Raw genomic sequence first — 22,908 nt, 5'->3', positions numbered from 1 at the left:
AGGATGATGACTAAGCTGTCATCCATGATGGAGAAGGACTCCCACCCCATGAAGGACACCTTCAGAGCGCTGGAGAGCTCCTTCAGCGACAGGCTCCTTCACCCTAAATGTGTGAAGGAGCTACAGAAGGTCCTTCCTCCCTGCAGCTGTGAGACAACCAGCACTGCTCACAGTAGATCACATACAACCTGACAATAAATGTACATACTGGAAAATAATGTGCAATATCATTCACTGCAACGTGCAATTATGTAAATACCCATCTGTAAATATCTGTCTGTTATTTTTTATATACCAGTATTTCTTATTATTTATTTTTCTTATTGTTATAATTATTGTATATACCATTTTACTGTTTATAGTGTGTCATACTGATATTATTACTGTGTTATTACTATTTCTATTGATGCCTCTTGTTTTTGCACTATCCCCTTTGCTGCTGTAAACTGCAAATTTCCCCTCTGTGGGACTATTAAAGGATTATCTTATCTCTTATCTTAAATGTACTGAGTCCAAAACAGAAAAAATGGCAACTGCAATGCTGAACAGGACCCTCCCACAAATCCTCGACTAACAGCATCCCAATTTGAAATAAACTCAAAACCGTGTGCTTGAAAGAAGGATCACTGCTCAGTTAGAGACCTTGGCACAGTTTGACTACATAAGCCTCATCCAAATCCACTGGCTACCTTTAGCTGCCCAGCAGTGAAGTGGTCCCTGGACATGTGGGTAATCTCCTAATGCAAGCCCTTTTTACCTGCGTGTACCCTGCACTTCAACACTATCTTCCTTCGAACGTCTCCAAAGTTTTAATGTATTCATTTGAGAAAATTGATAAAAATAGAAAAAAGGTGAAGAAAAAGATTTTATTTTCATTTTTGCAGCACATAAAGTTACAACTTTTGATTTTATTCAGAAATGAGAGCATGTCTATAGAAAACGTCAACACAAGAAAACAACAGTAACGCTGCAAGCAAAGGAGACAAGTAATATCATTCGTTCCCCACATTTTAGATTATAAAACTCCTGAGCACAAAGGTAGGTTTGACTGTGTACTTTTAAAATGTGTCCATAGGGAACACCTACCCCATCTTTAACAAATCAGTGACACACTCTGAGGTCCTTGCTTCGGCATAAACCATTCAAAATCAAAGTTTTCACATGTTCTAAAACAGAAGGCGGCTAAGTCAAATAAAGCTCCAAATCAAAGCAAATCAAAAAGATATCTGCGTCTTATATTTCTTCTTTTAAGTCTTGGAGAGTCCAATTAACCTGGGTTCCCAGCTGAGTTTTCAGATATGTGTCCAACTGCAACAAAGTACAAAAACAAAAGGTTTCCTTTTGACTACCCGGTTCGTGCTCACAAATGCTTCAAGAATTCTGCACATGTCAAGTCATCGTTGGTGAAGGTTCAAGTTAGCCATCTCACCTGCTCGTTTATTTTGGTTGTCGTGTTTGGACTGTCACAGAGTAGAGATTCTTCAGCAGAGCACAGCATCGACAGAGTCACCTCCCTCCAGTCTGCAACTGGGGCACAAATAGAAGGTGTGAGACGTGTGAAGACGATGCTGAAACACATATTTACAGTTTGCATGTGAGAGTCCACGTGCACCGTGTAGTGATCCAAGCCTGGTTTACGACACCTCAACTCATAGGCACATTCTCCCCAAATCCATGGAGAGTTATGTTAGGCCCCGTCTGGTGATCATGTGAACTCTTATGAAGGTTTATGAACATTTGGTGAATATGTGTATTCGACTTTAAAGCCGGCTCAACCCCGGCCTGAAATCGGCTTTAATGTGCCTCCTAAAATGGCCGCCTTGTCGGAGACTACAAGGACCAGTGTGCCTTGGGGAGGCGGGCGGCGCCTGAAGGGCGGGCCTCCAATCACTGGCCAGGCCCTTATGACGTTACGCACCCGCGGAGCGCAAATCTCCGTTCTCTGCCCAGCTCTCATCCTCTTCTCCCAGCCAGCCGAGCAGGACGGACCTGTCCTGCTGCCCAGCGGACCTGGACCGCTTTCCCATTATTCCTGAGAGCTGTGACGGGGGGAGAGCCGCTTGGACCGGATTGACCGGCCAAGCGTAAGCCCTGATCCGAGTGCCGCACTCTGGACCCTCTCTTTGCTTTAAATCCTCTCTTTTTTTTCTCCGACCATTCTCCTGCACCAGGAACCGTGCCGTCCAGGACGACCGCCAGCGTGGGCCAGAATCCGCCGTAGGAGCTCCAGCTTTGACTCCACCTCAAGCCCGACAGATCAAGGGCCATCTTCTCTTCCTGTGGGCCTTCTGCCCCTATAGGGCCTTCCCGACAGAGAATTAGAAAAAATAGCTAGTCACATACCAAAATTCAAACCTGTTCCTGGAGGCCTTAATTATACTTGTTTTACTTGGAAGATCTCTAGTTCTACTTGCAGAAATTTCCCAGAGTCTCACCCAACAACAAAATATACTTGATCAAGCTAACAGCCAGTCGTGAAGTTAGCCGGCTCATTGAGTGTCAACCTGATGCAGTGAAAAGAGATTTTGAACGACTTTGCCAGTCTTTGGAGAAGGAGTTCTCAGATCATGTTTCTCAGTTGGGGTTGACTGCAGAATTGGCAACCAGGGTCGACATGAGCCTCCCCAGCAATACGATTATCAACTACTCCAAGCCTACTTCCATACTCGTAATGAGCCTAGGATGGAAGAAGAACTTAACTTTAAATCCCTCTTTATTCAGAATCTCCACTACGCTACGAGCCGCCATCTCATTAGCATGTCTTGGTTTCCAAAAACAGCAACAATCTCACACCAAATCTCAGGGCCACACCCTACTTGTGATAAGTACTGAGCCCATGCCAATGAAGCGTGAAAGAACCAACAAAGCCAAGCCCGGCTCTGCCTCGGCTCCCATCTCCCAACCACGGTCTGGACAGGGACATTTTTCCCCTCCTCAACGACCTCAGCCTAACCGGGATCAGAATCATGCCAAACCATTCTGTACACCAGGCAGATCGTGAATACAGAAACTGTAACCAAGGTATGTACCAACAGGAATGGTCGCCACCTTCTTTGCGCCAACCTCCACCAAAATTGCAAGATCACGATGCAAGGAATTCTCAGACGGATGAGAAAACCGAACAGATTCCAGGTAGTAGGGCCGCTTCTTTTCCCAAGACAGGGTGGGGTTTCTCTGGCCGGATGTAGCGCGTGGAAGGATCACGTTATTCCGGCCAGATCCTCCCCACCATCTGGCGCCCCGGCTGACCAGAGGGGGCATGTATAGCCCAGGACTGTTGCATGTTTTTGTGAGGGTAGTGATGAAGCATTTAGACCATTTGGCCCCCCCCTGCAGGGACACAACGACGCCTTGCAGATTGCTCAAGCCCCCCTTATGCTCATAGACATGCGGGTTCCAATTCCTGGGGATCCCTGCCGGGACATTGTCACGCAAGGTCCGGCGTTCTGCATCCCTGCCGAGACTTCCAGCCCCCACAGAGACAAAGAACATATACGGACTTCCTGATCACTGGGGTGGTCCCAAAGCTAAAAGTCCCACCTCTCTTACTGGGCTGGTTTATTCCTGTAACTTTTGTATAAAAACCCTTTGGACAAAGCAATTTGTGTCGACACACCAAATACAGACTCGATCTGCGATGGTCATGTCGACCGCCGGCTGAACTGATTAAAACCTCTCTATACCACGAGCGGACTTCTGAACTGGTTTTTGATAAATTCCACAACAATTTTGGTGCCGTTGACCCGGATGACAATAGACCTTCGATGGAAACTCCTGTTCCAGAACAACGGCGCAATCAGCGACTCTATCTAAAATTTTAGAGGTTAAGGGATCCACTTACAAAATCCCAAATTATTGTTGCTGAGTTGTTGTCGAAAGTCTGTGAATTGGAGTGCCGGAGAATGGTTGACGTCATCCTGAGATTTTAGGTAAGTCCGCTGTGTGGTTGTGAGGGTTATTTTTTTATTATTTTGTGTTATTGGGAACGTTATTGTAGAGATGTTTTTAGGAACGCTGGCAATTTCATAACACTTGAATTTGATTGTGTTGTGAGAATGTTCTGCTTCTCCTGCCTTAAGAATCTGACTCGCTCTTCTAAAAAGGTTTAATATCTCTGGTAACATTAAGGAAATAATGGCCAGAATGCCATGTTGGTCTGAGTAGTCCAGTGGGACTTATAGCATATGCAGGACTTGAGGTCCAAAAAAAAAAAAAAAATAAGTGTTGGAACACTGATATATTTGTGAGAAATAGACATACTGTATGTAGAGAAATAAGTGGGGATGACACGCTCTCCCCAAAATGGAGTATATTTCATTTCTGCAAGAATCGACTCGCTCTTCTTTGCATCAACAGGAATGATTTATATGCTCAGGTAGACTGATAGTTGGAAAGTTTTTGGGAAGTTTTTCAGTTCTTTAAATACATGTATGGTAATCACGGTACCGATAGTTTTATTTGTTAGTTTTGTTTGTTACTTAGTTAGTATTAAATTGTTAAAATAACTAAAAAGCACTTTAAACTCCCTCAGATTTTTGGAGGGATGAAAGTAGACGCCGTAATGCAGAATCCCAAATAGCTTCGCTTACTGATCAAAATAAAAAGCTGATGGTTAGAAGGATTTAAAAACACAACGCAGACGAAAAAGAAATTAGAGAACCAGTTAAATGATAAAATCAAAACCTTTATCCGGTGAAACTGATTAAAGAATCAAATGACGATGATGACGACTGGATTTTACAAAAATCCAAGATCTGTTGCCTACAAAATTTGGAGCCAAATAATGGTAAGAGATTTTAAATTAATAAACAAAATGGCTAGAGGAAACAGCGGTTAAACTAACTTTGCCACATGATTTGAAAAGTAAAGTACTTGATGCGCAAAGTACTTGATGCTTGTAGAATTCCCTTTTAATCCCACAGCAGAGCAAGCTCAGACCTTTTTTTCACAGTATTTATTGCCTTAACAGTTCAAAGGGAAAATTGATAATCCCAGGGAACTTTATGCTAAAACAATTTTGACAGCAAAAGAGAATTGTGGTCTGTCACGAGATCAGATTGATGGATTCCCTCCAGGGTACATGCAAAATATATATTTGCTAATTGCTCTCAACAAAGGGTAGGGCTGGATAACACAGAAAAAGAATCTGAAATGTATGAAAATACTAATGTCTTTTTCAAAAGTGTTTCCTACACAGGTTGAGCGCTGAGAGGAGGCGCAGAGGAAACAGCCAATGATCGGCTCCCATTGGGGTGAGCCAAATCAGAACATCCCAATTTACATAATCTTATCCTGCCTATGGTAAAATTCATCATGTAAGTGCATGGAAATCTGTCTGTGGCCTACTATAACGTCTCTGAATGCATGTATAACTAATCTCTAACTAGAGGTGTCAAGTAACGAAGTACAAATACCTCATTACCTTACTTAAGTAGAACTTTTGGTTGTGTATGCTTCACTGGAGTAATTATTTTTCAGACGGTTTTTACTTTTACTTTTACTTTTTTCACGCAATTATCTTTACTTTTTACTCCTTACGTTTTAAAAACAGCCTTACTCTATTTCATTTCGGCCTTTAAAAAACTATCCAGTTAAATTGTGCCATCCGGATAGAGTGAATTTGGTTGTGGTTGGATGAGAAGTATAAACATATTTGGTTTGTACGTGTCTGCTCTCTGAAACACATGTTAATGCTCAATAATGCACATATATGGTTCTTTAATATATTTGCATTATACTAAGATGCATTCATTTTCAATGGCTTTTAGCCTTAATGGTTTTTCCCCACTTATATTACTTTTACTTTTATACTTTAAGTACTTTTGAAACCAGTACTTTATACTTTTACTTGAGAAAAAAATAAATAAAATAAAATAAATAAATTTTGAGTTGATACTTCAACTTCTACAGGAGTATTTTTGAACTCTAATATCTATACTTCTACCTGAGTAATGAATGTGAATACTTTTGACACCTCTGTCTTTAACACTCGTCCTGACCTTTCCTGTTTTCCTCACTGACGGCTCTGCTTATAAAAATGGAATACCATACGCAGGTTATACAATTTGTGATAATTCTTAATTGTTGAAAGCGCCCTCCATCTCCAGCTCCACCCAAGTAGATGAAACTATATACTGATCAAAAGGTAAAACTGTTACAATCTATACAGATTCCAGATATGCTTTTGGTTGTGTATATTGTATTTTATAGATTTTATATTTTGTGGGCGAACCAAGGATTTATTTCATCCTCGGAGATAAATGTGGTTAATTGATTGGTGAACTGTTACAAGCCTGTCAACTACCTTCATCTATTGCTTTGTTAAATGTGAAGCCCACACCCAGTCCAACCCTGTTTTCACTAGGCAATGCTTCAGCTGACCATGCAGCAAAAGAAACTGCCAAATTTGGCTTACCTGTCTATGTAAAACTTTGCCCTTCTATACCCGCTAACGACCTGGTTTCTCCTAATGATGTAGCTCTCCTACAAGAAGACTACTGAGGTGAAGAAAAAAACGGATTGTAGCATTCCCATGGTTGTAAAAATGTAAATAATTTGTGGGTCAGCAACGACGGCCGCGTTGTTGCACCCACATCCTTGTACACGTGAATAGTTGATCACAGTTGGCAATCACAGATGAGAAAAAGGGGGAATGTGTCAGATAGTGTTGAAAGACTGATAAGCTCCAAGATTTGCATCCTATAAAAATATTGCAAACATTATCAACACTCCCCCCCACCGTGACTTTTTTTGAAGCTCTGCAAATAGACATTATGTGAGGGATATGAAATTATTCTTGTATGAAAATGTTCATGTATGAAAATGTTTTTGTATGTGCAGAGAATTTTAAACTGGACTTAAATGGACAATGTTGACACCTGTTAACACCCATTAGGAAGCACAAAACTCACGCTTCATGAAAGGATTATGGGTAGACCTATGACCATACCAAGCAATTCAGTTCTGTATATATGAAGAAGATGGACTTCCATGCCATGGATGAATCCATGATATCATTCTGTTGTACTCTAAACTTTTGCTGTCCAGTCAATCCACAGAAAGTAAAAGCTGTCCAGTCTCCTCCTAGTAACAAACCGTGCCATAACCTCCAACCCGGCAACTGGGTCTGTGTCAGGGAGTTCCGACGGAAAAACGCCCTGAAACCTCGCTGGTCTAAACCTCAACACGTCCTGCTCACCACCAACACCGCCGTCAAGTGTGAGGGGCGTCTAACCTGGTTCCACGCATCCCACTGCAAGAACACAACTCCTCGACCATGCAGCGGAAACCAGCCGATTCCTTCTTCTTCCTGCCCGGAAGTAGCTGAGCTCCAGCACCTGGGACCTCTGCAGAGGAGCAGGGGAGCAGGGGAGCAGGGGAGCAGGGGAGCAGGGGAGCAAAGGAGCAGCACAGGCCAAACTGTGACTCCACATGCTCTCCTTCTGAAGAACCGCTTGTTAAGCCTAAAACAAGCCAAAATCCACTATTATAGCTACCTTGCTACAATGGTTAATCGCTGTTCCATACCTCTACCAAAGGATGTTTACTGGATTTGTGGCGTGAAGGCTTGTGAATATCTTCCAAACGGTTGGTCTGGAATATGTGGTCTGGGCCATGCGGTACCAGCCATGAGAATCGTTCACTTTGTTAGAAGAGAATTGTACACACACACACAAACACCATGGACAAGATTTTTTGGTGCCCTCGTTCCAAATTACGGAGTCATGGCAGCTTTGGAACAGATAAGAGATTTATCCCATGCAGTTGAAGATTAGCCAACACCACTGCAAAAGACATGCCTATGCTCTCACAAGAAATGACTGCTTTAGGGATAATGGATTTATTAGCTTCTCAAGGGGGAACTTGTGCTGTCATTAAAACTGAATGTTGTACATTTATACCCGCAATGCCACAGTCCAAGAAATAACGCATCACTTGAAAGATATTGCCAAAATGTTACATACACCTGTCATAAGTAGTTTGTTTCATTGGTTTAAAGAACAGTTAGGACACGTTTGTTACTTGATATTTGAATTTGCTTTGTTGGCTTGTTGTTATTTGGTTTCCGACCACATGTCTAAGGTTTACTTGCAAACACATGTATCACTCAAACTATTACTAAAAGGTTTACTTGCAAACACATGTATCACTCAAACTATTACTAAAATGATGTACTCCACTGTAAAAAAAAAATAAATAAAAAATTGTGAATTGATGAAGCATTTAGACCATTTGGCCCCCCCCTGCAGGGACACAACGACGCCTTGCAGATTGCTCAAGCCCCCCTTATGCTCATAGACATGCGGGTTCCAATTCCTGGGGATCCCTGCCGGGACATTGTCACGCAAGGTCCGGCGTTCTGCATCCCTGCCGAGACTTCCAGCCCCCACAGAGACAAAGAACATATACGGACTTCCTGATCACTGGGGTGGTCCCAAAGCTAAAAGTCCCACCTCTCTTACTGGGCTGGTTTATTCCTGTAACTTTTGTATAAAAACCCTTTGGACAAAGCAATTTGTGTCGACACACCAAATACAGACTCGATCTGCGATGGTCATGTCGACCGCCGGCTGAACTGATTAAAACCTCTCTATACCACGAGCGGACTTCTGAACTGGTTTTTGATAAATTCCACAACAGTAGCTCACATTAGCTACCCAGGGAACACGGGGAGAACATGTAAACTCCACACAGATAGGCCATTTCGCCAACCCAACCCAGGGTGTGGGCACTGTTTTTTTGTTTTTTTTGTTTGTTTTTTTTTTGTTTTTTTTTCTACCTTGTCTGCACACATATTAGTGATTGATACCATGAAGGTAGAAACCAAAGGTATATATATGTGCATTATTACTATATTTAATATATATACATATATATATGCATACATATGCATACACATACATAAATATACACATACAAACCCAGTGATTTTTTGGGGGGGGTGACGACATCCACAACCAATCCAGGAAGCAGGAACACACGGAGACACACGTCAAGCACTGGAAATCTGCAACAAAAAACCACAAACAAAACACGAAACCGGCACGGAGCCGACCAAAACACGTACAGCAATCGACCCAAATCTTGAGATCTGATCGCAGTCTGAGCTAAGCTACCGCTACCGCTACCTAACCCCAAAAACTACAGAGCCAGTATGCAGGTGAACAAGCCAGTGTGTATGTCTATGTGTGTGTATGCGTGTATGTATATGATCATGCGTGTGTGTGTGTGTGTGTGTGTGTGTGTGTGTGTGTGTGTGTGTGTGTGTGTGTGTGTGTGTGTGTGTGTGTGTGTGTGTGTGTGTGTGTGTGTATATGTGTATGCGTACGTGTGCGTGTACATGTCTTTGTGGCTATGTGCGTGTGTATGTATACGTTTGTGTGGCTGTGTATGTGTGTGTATATGTATGTGTGTGTGTGTGTGTGTGTGTGTGTGTGTGTGTGTGTGTGTGTGTGTGTGTGTGTGTGTGTGTGTGTGTGTGTGTGTGTGTGTGTGTGTAATAAACCAAACAAAGCTCTACCTGAAGTGTATCTATAGTGGGGGAGGGGGGGGGAGCAACCCCGCCACCCGCAAGACCAGAGGCTGACACGGAAGAACCCGGAACCCAGGCCACCAGCAACCCCACAGAGGGGAGAAGTAGGAGGGAGGCAACCCACCGCCTGCGAGCCCCCCCCCCCCCCCCCCCCCGGCGGCGGCCGAGGGGGCCCGCGGGTGGGGCCCCCACGGCGCGGGAAGAAGCAGCCAGGGATCCCGCGGCGGCGGACCGCGACCCAGGCAATCCCCGGCCACCCGGTCCGGGCCGGACACGTGGCCAGGAGGCCCTCACCCCTTCAGGCCAACGACCCCCAACCGGCAGGGGGCCAGCCTGCCCGGAGAGACAGAGCCGCCCCGGCCGCCGACGCGGGCAGGTGCACCCGCCCCAACGAAAGTGGCCCTCCAAGACCAGAGGGGCGCCCCGCCGCGGACGCAGCGGGGGGGACCGGAGACGGGCCCGGAGAGAGGGAACCCCCCAACAGGGCGACACCCGCGCAGGCCCGACAACGGAGGGCCCCAGACCCAGGCATCCCATTCATTCATCCATTCACCTATCCGATACCTATACTAATAATAAGATATACTATACATAATAATAATACTAACAATAATACTACTACTACTACTACTACTACTACTACTACTACTACTACTAATAATAATAATAATAATAATAATAATAATAATAATAACCATCTTTGTATAATATAATATTGATAAATTATTAAGTTTTGTTGTCCTGCCAATGGAGGCTCAAATCCTCCATGGCAGGACCCTTCCACACCGCATTCTCACCGACACAGACACACAATCACGCACCGTTTCCCCCTCCCCGGGGGGGTCCAGCACCGCCAGAAGGCACCCCAGGCTGCAGGGCGAGTCCCGCCAGGCCTGCGTATCCCGACCCACCTATCCCAGGCCGGCGAGGGAACGCGGGTGATGTGGGACCCCCTCCCGCCCCTGGTGTTGAGTGCATGTGATTAATGCCATAAAAACAGGGAGGGGGAGGGCCAAGTATCGATTTGACACCGACCCCCCCCTCCCGAACTACGTGTCCTTGTCAAATGTATTTATTAAGTGTTGAATGTGCAGTGTCTACTTTGCTGTTAAAACCGTGAGGCGGGGAGTGCCGGGCCACGCGGGACAATGCCCCCCACGACCCGGACCCCCCGCCCCTTAACCTATGTGCGTATGAATCGTGTAGGGGGGGAAGGAGGGGGAGCGGAGGCCGAAGCCAGGAAGCAGGACCAGCAAAGCCTGGATGTTCCCCCACCGGCCATCCAGTAGACGGGGGCCGGCCCTCCGAGCCGGGCCAGGGCCCCACCGTACCTCCACGGGCGCCCCCGGCGCTGCCGGAGCCCCCAGATGGAGGGGGAAACGGTCCAACATCCCCCCATTCATACTGACAACATAAGACATAGACAGCTGGGAATGGTGCCACCCCGCCGCCGCGCCCGCCCGTGCACCCCCCGGTCAGGGGAGGCCCGATGCCTGGACCCGGCCCCACCCCCCCCGGGGCCACCCGGCAGGCACCCTAAGGGTCATGGAGTCCCCACATCCGCAGGGGCACTCGGCCCCCGCCCAGCGACGGAGGACCAAGGCAGCAATGCCCCCCCAGCGCAGACAGCCACCCCCCACCCAGGCAGGGCCGGGCCCTGAAGGGTGTGGGCACTGTTGAGACACATTGTCACGCAAGTTCCAGCTTCCTACACCCCTGCAGAGACGACACCTTGCAAGTAGCATCAGCCACATACCCCTGCTGAGACGACACCTTGGAAGTAGCTTCGGCTTCCTACCCCTGCAGAGACGAAGACTTGAACCATGGAAATGCCATATGATGGAGTTCCTGACTTACTATGGGGTAGTTCCAAACTAAACGATCACATCTGACTGTAAATAGCTTTTAATTTCTTCCTGGCTTTCACCTTTGGTCTGTGCTTTGAACTTTTTGTATAAAGCCCTGTTGTCAAACCACTCTGGGTCAGCATACCAACTTCAGACACGATCTGTGCTGGTCCTGCTCACCGCCGGCTTACTGAAATAAAACTCTCAACCCCACAGTGGATTCCTGAACTGGATTAAATATTATTCTTCAACGGCACCGAAGTCATGGGGGGACTTAAAGGGAAAGTTCGTTTTTTTACAATCTGGACCTTATTTCTGGAATTTTTTATGGTCGTATACTCACCCAGGCAAGTTTGGTGTCATTTGGAGTCCTTTGGAAGATATTAGGAGTTTTTTGCGAGCCGCTTCTCCATATAATGGTAGCTGCATTGGGGGCACAGCGGGACACAGACGATGCAGCGTGACAGATGATAGACAACCTGTTGTCTACATCCGGGGCTTTGTGTGTAACAAATAAATCAGTTTGTAAACAAGACCTCTGACCTGCATGACGTCATCTCTATACACACAGCCCCGGATGTAGACAACAGGTCCTGGAAGCAGATCTAGTGATTCATAAAAGAAATGAACAAGTTTCGCGGCAATCATGTGTTATTTAGACGCTGCATCGTCTGTGTCCCGCTGTGCCCCCATGCGCTACCATTATATGGAGAAGCGGCTCCAACCGTCCAGCTCCAAGAACTCTTTGTTGGATGACCCTGATCGTCTGGGGTCACAAAACTTGTGTTCATTTCGGACATCAAAATCTGACGACCCATAGTGTCCCCAGATAGTCAATGAGATTTAAGTGCTACAGGCACCTGGTGACAGATGCACACATGTACAGTGGGCCAAAAAAGTATTTAGCCAGCCACCAATTGTGCAAGTTCTCCCACAAGATGACAAGCTGATGATGCCCATTAGAATCAGGTATGATGATGCAAGGCAACGTGTAAAAACATGTAGGACAGGGTGTCCCGAGGACCAGGGTTAAAGACCACTGATATAGAGCATTAAGACAAGTGGCGTTTTGGCCACAAATGAAAAAAGACATAGCAGACCACATCAAAGGCTGCTTAGTCTGTTGCCAAAACCAACTGGCAACATCAACACACAGGGCCCCTCTACAAAAATGAGGGATCTTCCCCTTTGAGATGATGACAGGTAGACGGAGGACACTGCCATTGCACCTTCTCTACCAACCAGGGGAAGCTAACATAGCAACCACATACACCATGCACCAACACCTAGATGACTTACAAAAGAGCCTACAAGAGACCTTAATGTTTGCTCAAAAACGTCTGGAGCGAACAGCAGATGGTCGCAAGGCCTACTATGATCAGAAAGCGTCTCATGAGGAGCCTCAAGTGGGGGATAAGTTGTGTTGCCACAGATGCGTTCAGCACACCCGGCATGATCCAAGATCAAAGAAGCTTAATTGTAAATTCCTTCCACGTTGGACAGGCCCCCATGTTATCACAGACAAACTGTCTATCAAGTGTATCAGATCAAAGTTAGTTGTTCTCGATGAGGAAAAGGTTTGGCATGGCTGGCCGAGTCAGTCGGGTGAAATTACTTTAGAAGCTATGCTGAACTTTAGCTCAGTGCAGGGCCCTCCCGGGGTTGGCAGAGGGGGAGCAATGCCCAGGACTTAGGTAGGAGCACTGGGTGAAGAAAATGGGGAAAAATATTGGGACAAAAATATTTAAAAATAAATACATAAATAAAGAAGAAGCTATGATGGACTTTGGAAAACTGGTTTGTATCGTTGGGACTGTTGCTGGTAAAAAAAATAACAAACAATGTAATTATTGACACTCATCGTTGTGTGGGTTTTTTGTTTGTTTTTTACACCTGAGTGTCTCACCTGTAGACTGATTACATGATGCCGGTGTACTTGTCTCATTTCCACTGAGTGTGTACACCCAAAAGCTGTAAATGGTTCCTGATTTCAAATGATTAAACGTGTAGCTGGTTTCTTTCGTGATACCGTTCCAGTGGTGATTCCAGAAGTTAGACTTCAGTTGTACTTTGTACTTGGTTGTTCCTGAGTTTTCAGGGGCCTTCCACTCACAGGCAAGGGAGCTTGTACTGACCGAAGTGCATGTGGCACTAGTAGGACGTCTTGGCACTGCAAACAAAGACAGAGTCAGGATGAGAGCGCAGTTCTCAGATGAGACTGTGCTCAAAGCATTTTCATTGGTGTTTCAGCTGTGATTGATAATGATGTAGTCCTTACAGGTAGAGTTGGAACGGCACACTGCCGGGCCTTTGAGATGTCCAGTAACAGCATAGACCACCACTTTGAGACTGGCTGAACTCTTCAGATTATCTAAAGACTCCCAGTAAGTTTCTGTTGTTGTATCATTTGCCACAAGCTTTTCTTCCTGCCAAACCTCAACGGTGAATATTGAAAAACTACCAATAGGGCGATCCCATGTGGCATTGAGAGAGGAATACCCCATTGTCAACACCAGGTTTGAAATTGGTCCAGGAGCTGGATGAGAGTAAAAAAGTTAAATTGGTGACATTAAATCAAATCAAATCAAACTTTATTTATAGAGCACTTTTCATACAAAAATTGCAATACAAAGTGCTTCACATAAAACAAATAAACATAAAACGTATTAATGCCCTGCCCCCCTCCCCCCTCCCCGCACACACACAGACAGACACAAGCACACCACAATTCACCCAAGTTCCACACAGACACACACGCAGACACACGGTGCAGACATGGCTAAGCACAGAGGATCCAGGTGAGGAAACGGTAACGGGGAGCCGTCCACGCCAGGAGGTCTCATAGCCCGCCGCTACAAGGGGGGGGGGGGGGGGCCCACAGAGACCATCCCGGCCCGGATGGATAGAGGAGTCCACACCACAGCGGTAAAGCCGTGGTGCAGAGCTCCACAACCATCCAGGCCAGAATCACCCCCAGGACGACCCCCCTGCAGGCCAGAGTCACTCCCAGCATGGAGGCTCCCCATGTGGAAACACTGGAGCTAAAAGCTACAAGAAAGCAGGATATGATACACTAATAGAGTTTAAAAAGTATAACATAACATAAAATCCTAAAAGTATGTCTAGAAAGCAAGACATTAAAAACTAAAAGAATAAGACAGTAAAATGTATAAAATAGACCATAAATAACGACTAAAATATTTAGATAAAACATTGAGATAAAACAATGAAAATAAAATATGATAAAAAAGGATAAACTAAATATAAAACAGAGAACTAAGATCCAATAAAAATGGGGGTGAGCATAAAAAATGTAAAAGAGTTAAATCAGAATGGCACATGCAGATATGACAAGCAATAGTTACCAGTGTAGCTGGTGATGTTTACACTGTCTCCATCCAAGGTGGAATTGGCCACCGTTGTCACAAAAAGACGGATTTCGCTGCCATTCGGCAGGTCTGTTACATTCACTGTTCGCTCATCTCTACTCACCTCTTTACTGTACCACGATCTATCATAAAGAGACACAGTTACTTAGTGTCAGTGGTTGACATTTCCCCCAGTTTATGTTTCTGTTTTGCCCCGCCTGTCTTCCATCTGCCCTGATTGTTCACACCTGTGTCTCGTTACCCCCTTGTGTATATCTGGTCTTGTCTTTCCCTTGCTCCTTGTGGTTCCATCTCTTTCCTCCATGTGTCCTGCCAAGTTTTTGCTCTAGTTTTTTGATCCCTGTTTCTATGTGACTTTTTGATCCTGCCAAGCAGTGCTTTTGGTTTTTGGTTATTGCCTTTTTTGGAAAATAAACCCTTTTTTGTTGAACTCCTGCCTCTCGCTCTCCTGCATCTGGGTCCTCACCACCCCAGCCCTGACAGAACGGAACCACCAGGATGGACCCAGAGGGAGAGAGTTCCGCCTTCTGGGACATCGTGTACCGGGAGGCGGAACTCACTATTCCTGGTTGGCGGCACCCGGATGAGCTGGAATCCCCTGCCAAGTCGTCCAAGCCCCCCGCCAAGTCGTCCAAGCCCCCCGCCAAGTCGTCCAGGCCCCGCCAAGTCTTCCAAGTCTTCCAAGCCCCCCGCCAAGCCTTCCAGGCCCCCCGCCAAGCCGTCCAGGCCCCACGACAAGTCGTCCAGGCCCCACGCCAAGTCGTCCAGGCCCCACGCCAAGTCGTCCAGGCCCCGCGACAAGTCGTCCAGGCCCCACGACAAGGCCCAAGCCTAGGCCTCGTGGATGACCCCCCGAGCTGTCTCGCCGATCTGTCCGGCCTCGTGGGCGACCCCCGGAACTGTCTCGCCGGTCTGCCCGGTCCCGAGGACGGCCCCCGGAACTTTGGCCGTGTGTTGGCCTGGGCCCTCCTCCAGGCCCCCTCCACCCGCCCTGGGTGACAGGCCATGTGGGACATCTGGGATCTGTCCCTTGAGGTGGGGGTTATGTCAGTGGTTGACATTTCCCCCAGTTTGTGTTTCTGTTCTGCCCCGCCTGTCTTCCATCTGCCCTGATTGTTCACACCTGTGTCTCGTTACCCCCTTGTGTATATCTGGTCTTGTCTTTCCCTTGCTCCTTGTGGTTCCATCCTGTCTCTTTCCTCCATTTGTCCTGCCAAGTTTTTGCTCTAGTTTTTTTATCCCTGTTTCTGTGTGACTTTTTGATCCTGCCAAGCAGCGCTTTTGGTTTTTGGTTCTTGCCTTTTTTTGAAAATAAACCCTTTTTTGTTGAACTCCTGCCTCTCGCTCTCCTGCATCTGGGTCCTCACCACACCAGCCCTGACACTTAGTTGTGAAACTAAAACTTGCAATACAAATCTTGTCGAGACTAAAAAAGCTGCTGGGAATTTAAATGTTGTGGAGTAAAACAATAATCTATCTGTGATCAAAATGTAGTCTTTAAGCTTTAACTTGAACTGTTTCATAAAAACATAGTATCAACCATTTAGGAATGCATCTCTTTTAAGCAATAACCTCAGCTTTCAGATGCTAAAATAAACAGTTTAGTAATAAATTCGGACATAGTTGTACTTAATTGTAGTTGTACCCATAACTTTTAATAATTGGATCAAATCTTTTCTGTTCTTGAATGCCACCAGTGTTTTGCACCTGTATACACGTCATGGTATTTCTCTATTGTAGGTGTTGACGAGGAGTGGCATGATCAGAAATATGGCCGTATTTGAATATGATAATGCACTTTCCCCCGCTCCGCATTAAAATTTGGTCACATAAATATGTCATAGGGGTCGAATTTTTTCTTAACACTGACATTTGAGGCCTTGAAAAAGTCCTACAGGAACTACCGCTCTGAGATAAATATAAGCAGAAGACAGATAGCAGGAGGTTTTTATGAATCATCCTGACTGTTGACTGTTGAGGTATCTGCTGTCAGAGGTGGATGACAGACAGATAATCTGTGACCTGAAACACAAGGACATACTCATTAGAGCTGCACGTAGCATTCACTTTGAAGCCTGTGAAGTTTCCCTCAGGTGCTTCCCAGCTGAGAAGCAGTGAGTTGTTGGTATTATTGGATGCTTGCAGGTTGGACACTTTTCCAGGCTCTGAAAGAGAGAACAAGCAGGTAAACAAACAACAGACAAAGTGCTGTATGGAAACCGTGTTCACACCATACGATCCCAAACAGAGCTTGAAAGGATTCACTGTTCAGGTCTAATTTGCCTTTGCTGATTTGAATTTCATCATTCAAACATGCAAAGGACGTTCATGTATTTTCATGTGATTCTTATAACACTTTTCATGTTCAGGTATTAAAAGCATGTAAAAGTTTGAAAGACTGCGGTAAAAAGAGACATGATACTCACTGGTACAAACCGTGATGTTTGATTCTTCACTCCACCTCGACTCGTCCTCGACTCCAGAGCGGACGATGACTGTGTAGAAGCTCCCGGGTAACAAACCATCGACCTCTTCTTCAGTCACATTTGTTTTTATGTCTCTCTCTGGACTCTCGAGAGTCCTCAAACTGTAGAGATCCGCATTCCCATCTGGTTTGTTCCAGCTCAGATTGACAGACCTTTCAGCCACATCGATGACTTTGAGATCTTTGACTTTGTGAGGTACTGAAGGAAAAAAGACGGACATGTTCAGAGCCAAAGCAAGACAACGATACCTCCTACTTACATATCCAGAAGAACACTTTTAAACATAAAGAATAAAGTTATTAAAGAAATGTTCCTTTGAACTCACCGGTGTAGAAAGTTTCAGTCTGGGGGTTCAGGTCTCTACCGCACTTCACAGGGGACACCTGGACGGTGTAGCGAGTGCCTGCGGTCAGGCTACCGAGATCAGTGGTCAAGTTCCTCTGATTCTCCACCGTCTGCACGTCTCCTTCGACCTCAACGCGGTAATGGTCGATGTCGCCAGGCGCCTCCGTCCAGGTCAGGGTGGCGTTGTTGACCGTTACGTTAGTCACCTTGATTTCGCCATAGAAACGATCTGTTTGGAGAGAAAATGGTGATTTTTAAATTAGAAAAACATATAAAAGAAGGTTAAACTCAACAACAACAAATAATTAAAGAAAGTCCATTTCAATTTCACTCTCTTAGAGGAGGGTGGGTTTGTTTCTGAGTGGCGTTAGATACAGTCTATCCATTACTTCAGTGGATCAGAGTCGGACATTGATTAAAATTCAGTCCGTTATTATGTAGATTGTTATATATAGATCATATTATATTAAACATTAAAAAAATATAGATTTTCATTACATTGTCAAAAACAGTTGAGTTATTTTCTGGAAAGACATTTTTAACACGCTGTCAGAAATATGTAATATGCACATTGAACCAGACCCCATCATTGCACTGTTTGGGGTAGTTTCAGCCACACCACAACTCTCCAGAGCCAGTAAGGACGTCATTGCCTTTGTTTCTTTATTAGCAAGACGTTTAATTTTACTTATGTGGAAATCTTCTGCAGCTCCTACTCATGTTTCCTGGATCAGATCTATTTTACACTGTATAAAACTGGAAAAAATAAGATGCACATTGAATGGGAGTACAGACAAATTTCTACGCTACATGGGCCCCTTTTTTCTCATATATTAAGAAGCTTGATTTCCCTGCGGTTTCATAGTAATGTTATTTCTCCTAGTTGTGTGCGGATATTTTTATTTTTAAATTTTTTATTGGTATCTTATTTTTTATTTACATATGTATATGTTTTACGTGTTTTCACCCTACCGGATGGATGTGAAGATTAGACAGTCTAGTACAGGGGTCGGCAACCCAAAATGTTGAAAGAGCCATATTGGACCAAAAACACAAAAACCAAAAATGTCTGGAGCCGCAAAAAATGAAAAGTCTTGTATAAGCCTTAGAATGAAGGCAAATGGCGACAGGCGAAATGTTGAGAAAAAAGTCGAAATGTCGAGAAAAAAGTCCAAATTTCGAGGAAAAAGTCCAAATTTCGAGAAAAAAGTCGAAATATTGAGAAAAAGGTCTAAATGTCGAGAAAAAAGACGAAATGTCGAGATTAATGTTGAAGTACAATCTCAAGAAAAAAGTCGAAATGTTGAGAAAAAAGTGGAAATGTCGAGAAAAAAGAAGAAATGTTGAGATTAATGTTGAAGTACAATCTCAAGAAAAAAGTCGAAATGTTGAGAAAAAAGTCAAAATTTCGAGAAAAAAGTCGAAATGTTGAGAAAAAAGTCCAAATTTCGAGAAAAAAGTCAAAATGTCGAGATTAAAAAGAAAAGAAAAAAGGAAGAAAAAAAGAGAAAAAAAGAAAAAAAGAAAAAAAAAGGTCAAACATTTTTGAAAAAGCTCCAGGAGCCACTACAGCGGCGCTAAAGAGCCGCATGCGGCTCTAGAGCCGCGGGTTGCCGACCCCTGGTCTAGTAAGTACCATGATGTGCATCTATATGGCGAATAGTCTGGGTTAGGAGGATTCCGTTGTATTATCTGGTCGAACTGTAGGTACCTTAGTCAAGGCGTATTGTTGATGTGTTGTTTTTTTTTGTGTGTGTTTTTTTTTTTAGGACTGTTTTTGTTAATGTCCTTTACTTAAGCATTATAATTCATATGTGCATTTATACTGTTAATGTTTGTCGTGCCAAAAATTCAATAAAAAAAGAACAAAAAACATTTGAGTTACTAATGAAACTTTTCCATGTCATGCAGGTCAACTACTGGCAGATTTAGAAAAGATTGAAGTAATACGTTTTCTTTATCAAAAGCATATTAAAGCTTATATTTTACCTATATAATCTGAGTGTTTCTTGACTATCCAAACGTACACATAGCATGTAACATAGTAGGTGTTTATCAGTTATATATACCTTCATAACAAATAAAAGGAAGCTCCTCCAAACAGCTCTTTTCAACCCACGCTCCAAAGCTGAGCATGGCCACGCAGGGGTTCTCAATGTAATTTTCATTTGTCTCTGGTTCCACTGGCGGCAGCATGGGGGATCGCGCACATGTTGCCCCTATTGGATTTGGTGTCGTGGTTGTCCACGGCGAATACGTTGTACTGGTATGATGATCAGAAGTAGCCATGGTTTCCATGGTGGAATTCTGGGATGGAGTGACATTAGTCACATTCTCAGTCTTGTTAGAAACGTCTGTAGTGTGTTTGGAAATTAAGCCGTCCACGTCTGTTGGGGTTTCAATATTGAAGCCTCCTAAGTCAGTTATGCTTCTAGGAGTTGACTGTTCGAAGTCAGTTGTGTTTCCGATAGTTGAGTTGTCCAAGTCAGTTGTGTGTGTGGGAATTAAGGTGGTCGTGCCTGTTGTGGCTTCAGACCCATAAACGTTGGTCGTGCTTGGAATTGGGTTTGCAGGGCATGTGCAGGAGCAGCTGCAGCACTCTATCTTTGGGAGGGGGAATTTAGGCACTGGCCTGCCAGGGTACCAATTCTGGAAGATGAGGGGATCTCCATTGGACCAATGGGACCAGGGAATACGGGGGCTGCTGGGTGGGCTGGTGGTGGGGGGGCTGGTGGTGGGGATGGTGGTGGAGCTGGTGGTGGAGTTGATGGTGGGGCTGCTGGTGGAGTTGCTGGTGGAGTTGATGGTGGGGCTGCTTGTGGAGTTGATGATGGTGGGGCTGGTTGTGGGGCTGGTTGTGGGGCTGGTGGTGGAGCTGGCGAGGAAGAAGCTGTGGATGATGTTGGCGAAGGTGCTGCTGAGGGAGTTACTGGTGGGGCTGATGGTTGGGGTGTTGGTGGTGGAGGTGCTGTTGGAGTTACTGGTGGGGCTGATGGTTGGGGTGCTGGTGGTGGAGGTGCTGTTGGAGTTACTGGTGGGGGTGATGGTGGGGCTGATGGGGAAGGTACTGGTTGGGGTGCTGGTGGTGCTGGTGGAGTTGCTGGTGGAGTTGCTGGTGGAGTCAAAATTCTTTCGCAGGCCGATCCAGTGCTCAGACTTGAGCTGCCGAGAGATGTTCTTGATGTTGTCCGGAGTCAGAGTCACCAGGTCCTTGAAGCACACCTGACCAGACATGACACACCACTGCCATTTCTTTTCTAGTTGAACTAAACAGTCAAACATTCCTCATAACAGTGATACATGCAGTAAATTTTGCTCCTACTTTTATAAATAACAGGAACAGTTGGTACAAATCTTTTTTCAGAAAAGAGTATCATCAAAGATCAGGCAGTGTTTTTAGTCTTTTAACTTTTCAAAGCTAAGTATTCTCTCAACTACAGCTTGCTATAGCATTAAATGGAGATATTTAACATCTCTGCTGAAACAACCTTCATACACTAGGTGACTTCCTGTTGTTTTATCATCGGGGGGGTTCATTTGAAGATTATTATCCCCAACCTGGAAACATTCTAATCTACATTATATCTACATATGAGATATACTGTATTAGTAAATGAGATTTGAAGGTGCGAGCTGGCATAGAGCAATCAATGATCTCATACAACTAAAAACACAAAAAGGCTGCCTCTGTTATAATATATCTACATTCTTCTTCTTGGCAGCACGGTGGCTTAGTGGTTAGCACTGTTGCCTCACAGCAAGAAGGTTCCCGGTTCGACTCCCAGGCCCAGCAGGGTCTTTCTGTGTGGAGTTTGCATGTTCTCCCCGTGCTTGCGTGGGTTCTCTCCGGTTACTCCGGTTTCCTCCCACAGTCCAAAAACATGCATGCTAGGTTAATTTATCATTCTAAATTGCCCGTAGGTGTGAGTGTGTCTGGTTGTTTGTGGGGACTGCAGGTGGAAACTAGCATTTCTGCTAAACCCGGTGTATTTACACTGTTTAATGTAGTGTTGTAGTAATATGCATTGTCCCGTCTAAATAAACTTTGAATTGAGCAACTGATGAAATCACTCCCAATGGATGAAATTAACAAATTAACCCTTGTTCATTTGAATAAAAGTAGCCAGAAACATGAAAACCTGACAGCGACTTCTGGCATCATCCCAGTTGAGATTTTTGTGCTGGACAAAGTACTCTCGCTCCGTAACTGTGCAGACCAGCGCCAGAGCTGAGGAGGAACACAGACGAGAGATAAAAGTCTGATTGTTCATTTGGACAGAAAATCTATCAGATCAGACGTCCTTCTACCGTCACACATCTGTACCCTTTATGTCAAACAACACATTTTTTTTGCTATTGCTTTCCAGTTTATACACAAATTGTCTTATTTTTTAACAGTAAGATGTTAAGATTTGAAAAAAAAAAGCCAGTAAAAATGCATAAGGTTACCTTTACTTTAAAATAACTTATGAGTTATATATACAGGACTGTCTCAGAAAATTAGAATATTGTGATAAAGTTCTTTATTTTCTGTAATGCAATTAAAAAAACATTAGTGGATTCCTTACAAATCAACTGAAATATTGCAAGCCTTTTATTATTTTAATATTGCTGATTATGTCTTACAGTTTAAGATTAAGATTCCCAGAATATTCAAATTTTTTGAGATAGGATATTTGAGTTTTCTTGAGCTGTAAGCCATGATCAGCAATATTTCAGTTGATTTAATGAATCCAGAATGTATGACTTTTTTTTTTTTGTAATTGCATTACAGAAAATCACAATATTCTAATTTTCTGAGACAGTTCTGTAGATGATAGTAACTGTCACTCAGTCCATCCTTCACTCTGGACCACTAGTAGAGACTTAAATAAAAATTCTTAGGCAAATAGCCTAACTGATATTTCTTAATTAGATATATTAAAAGACATTATACACAACTAAGGTGTCTAAAGCCAGGGCTTTGTGTTATCAGGTTAATTATATAAATAAAATAAATGATGCAACTCTCATCCTCTATGACCCCCACCGATCATTTTTGAGATGCTGCACACTGAACAACACTCACCCAAACATGTCAAAATACCGACTCCCTGCTGGATTAGCGTTCCCATATTGCAGCTCTGGCACAAACAACTCGATGAGTTTTCACTGGAGGACAGGCACCCAAGTATTTACCAGATGACAAATGAAATCACCAAAATGTGTAATTACTCCAGGTGTTAAACTGTTGCTGCCTCATTACTCATCCCAACTTGAGATGCTTCTTCCGACTGAGCAAAGAGGAAGTCACCTGCTGGCATCAAACG

General features: G+C 44.5%; 2 protein-coding genes across 2 annotated transcripts; both read right to left on the bottom strand.

The window, feature by feature from the left end:
- Nucleotides 1–852: 852 nt before the first annotated feature.
- Nucleotides 853–20,194, bottom strand: LOC133420063 (tenascin-R-like). Its single transcript, XM_061709628.1, has 9 exons — nt 19,669–20,194; nt 17,580–17,828; nt 17,195–17,452; nt 16,810–16,933; nt 14,745–14,890; nt 13,658–13,915; nt 13,286–13,549; nt 1,430–1,527; nt 853–1,308 (listed from the first exon to the last, which is right to left on the bottom strand). Exons 1-9 carry the CDS (start codon nt 19,895–19,897, stop codon nt 1,234–1,236), a joined length of 1,701 nt encoding a protein of 566 aa, XP_061565612.1. The 5' UTR covers nt 19,898–20,194; the 3' UTR covers nt 853–1,233.
- On the bottom strand, nt 20,130–22,901 carry LOC133420511 (integumentary mucin C.1-like). The gene is made up of 4 exons (XM_061710206.1): nt 22,668–22,901; nt 21,739–21,827; nt 20,296–20,821; nt 20,130–20,203 (listed from the first exon to the last, which is right to left on the bottom strand). The coding sequence occupies exons 1-4, from the start codon at nt 22,711–22,713 to the stop codon at nt 20,130–20,132; spliced, it is 735 nt and encodes a 244-aa protein (XP_061566190.1). The 5' UTR covers nt 22,714–22,901.
- Nucleotides 22,902–22,908: the final 7 nt, after the last annotated feature.

The sequence above is a fragment of the Cololabis saira genome, chromosome 20, assembly GCF_033807715.1.
Source record: "Cololabis saira isolate AMF1-May2022 chromosome 20, fColSai1.1, whole genome shotgun sequence".
Taxonomy (NCBI): Eukaryota; Metazoa; Chordata; class Actinopteri; order Beloniformes; family Belonidae; genus Cololabis; species Cololabis saira.
This window is presented reverse-complemented; position numbering and strand designations above follow the sequence as displayed.

Excerpts from the sequence above, each read along its gene's own strand:
- LOC133420063 (XM_061709628.1), bottom strand. The coding sequence starts at position 19,897 with ATGGAAACCATGGCTACTTCTGATCATCATACCAGTACAACGTATTCG. Across the intron at positions 13,916-14,744 it reads AAACATCACCAGCTACACTG|CTCCTGGACCAATTTCAAAC; the intron begins GTAACTATTGCT and ends ACTCTCATCCAG. Across the intron at positions 1,309-1,429 it reads CAACCAAAATAAACGAGCAG|TTGGACACATATCTGAAAAC; the intron begins GTGAGATGGCTA and ends ACTTTGTTGCAG.
- LOC133420511 (XM_061710206.1), bottom strand. The coding sequence starts at position 22,713 with ATGGGAACGCTAATCCAGCAGGGAGTCGGTATTTTGACATGTTTGG. Across the intron at positions 21,828-22,667 it reads CGGTATTTTGACATGTTTGG|CTCTGGCGCTGGTCTGCACA; the intron begins GTGAGTGTTGTT and ends GTTCCTCCTCAG. Across the intron at positions 20,204-20,295 it reads CAGCCCACCCAGCAGCCCCC|ATAGAGTGCTGCAGCTGCTC; the intron begins GTATTCCCTGGT and ends CCCCTCCCAAAG.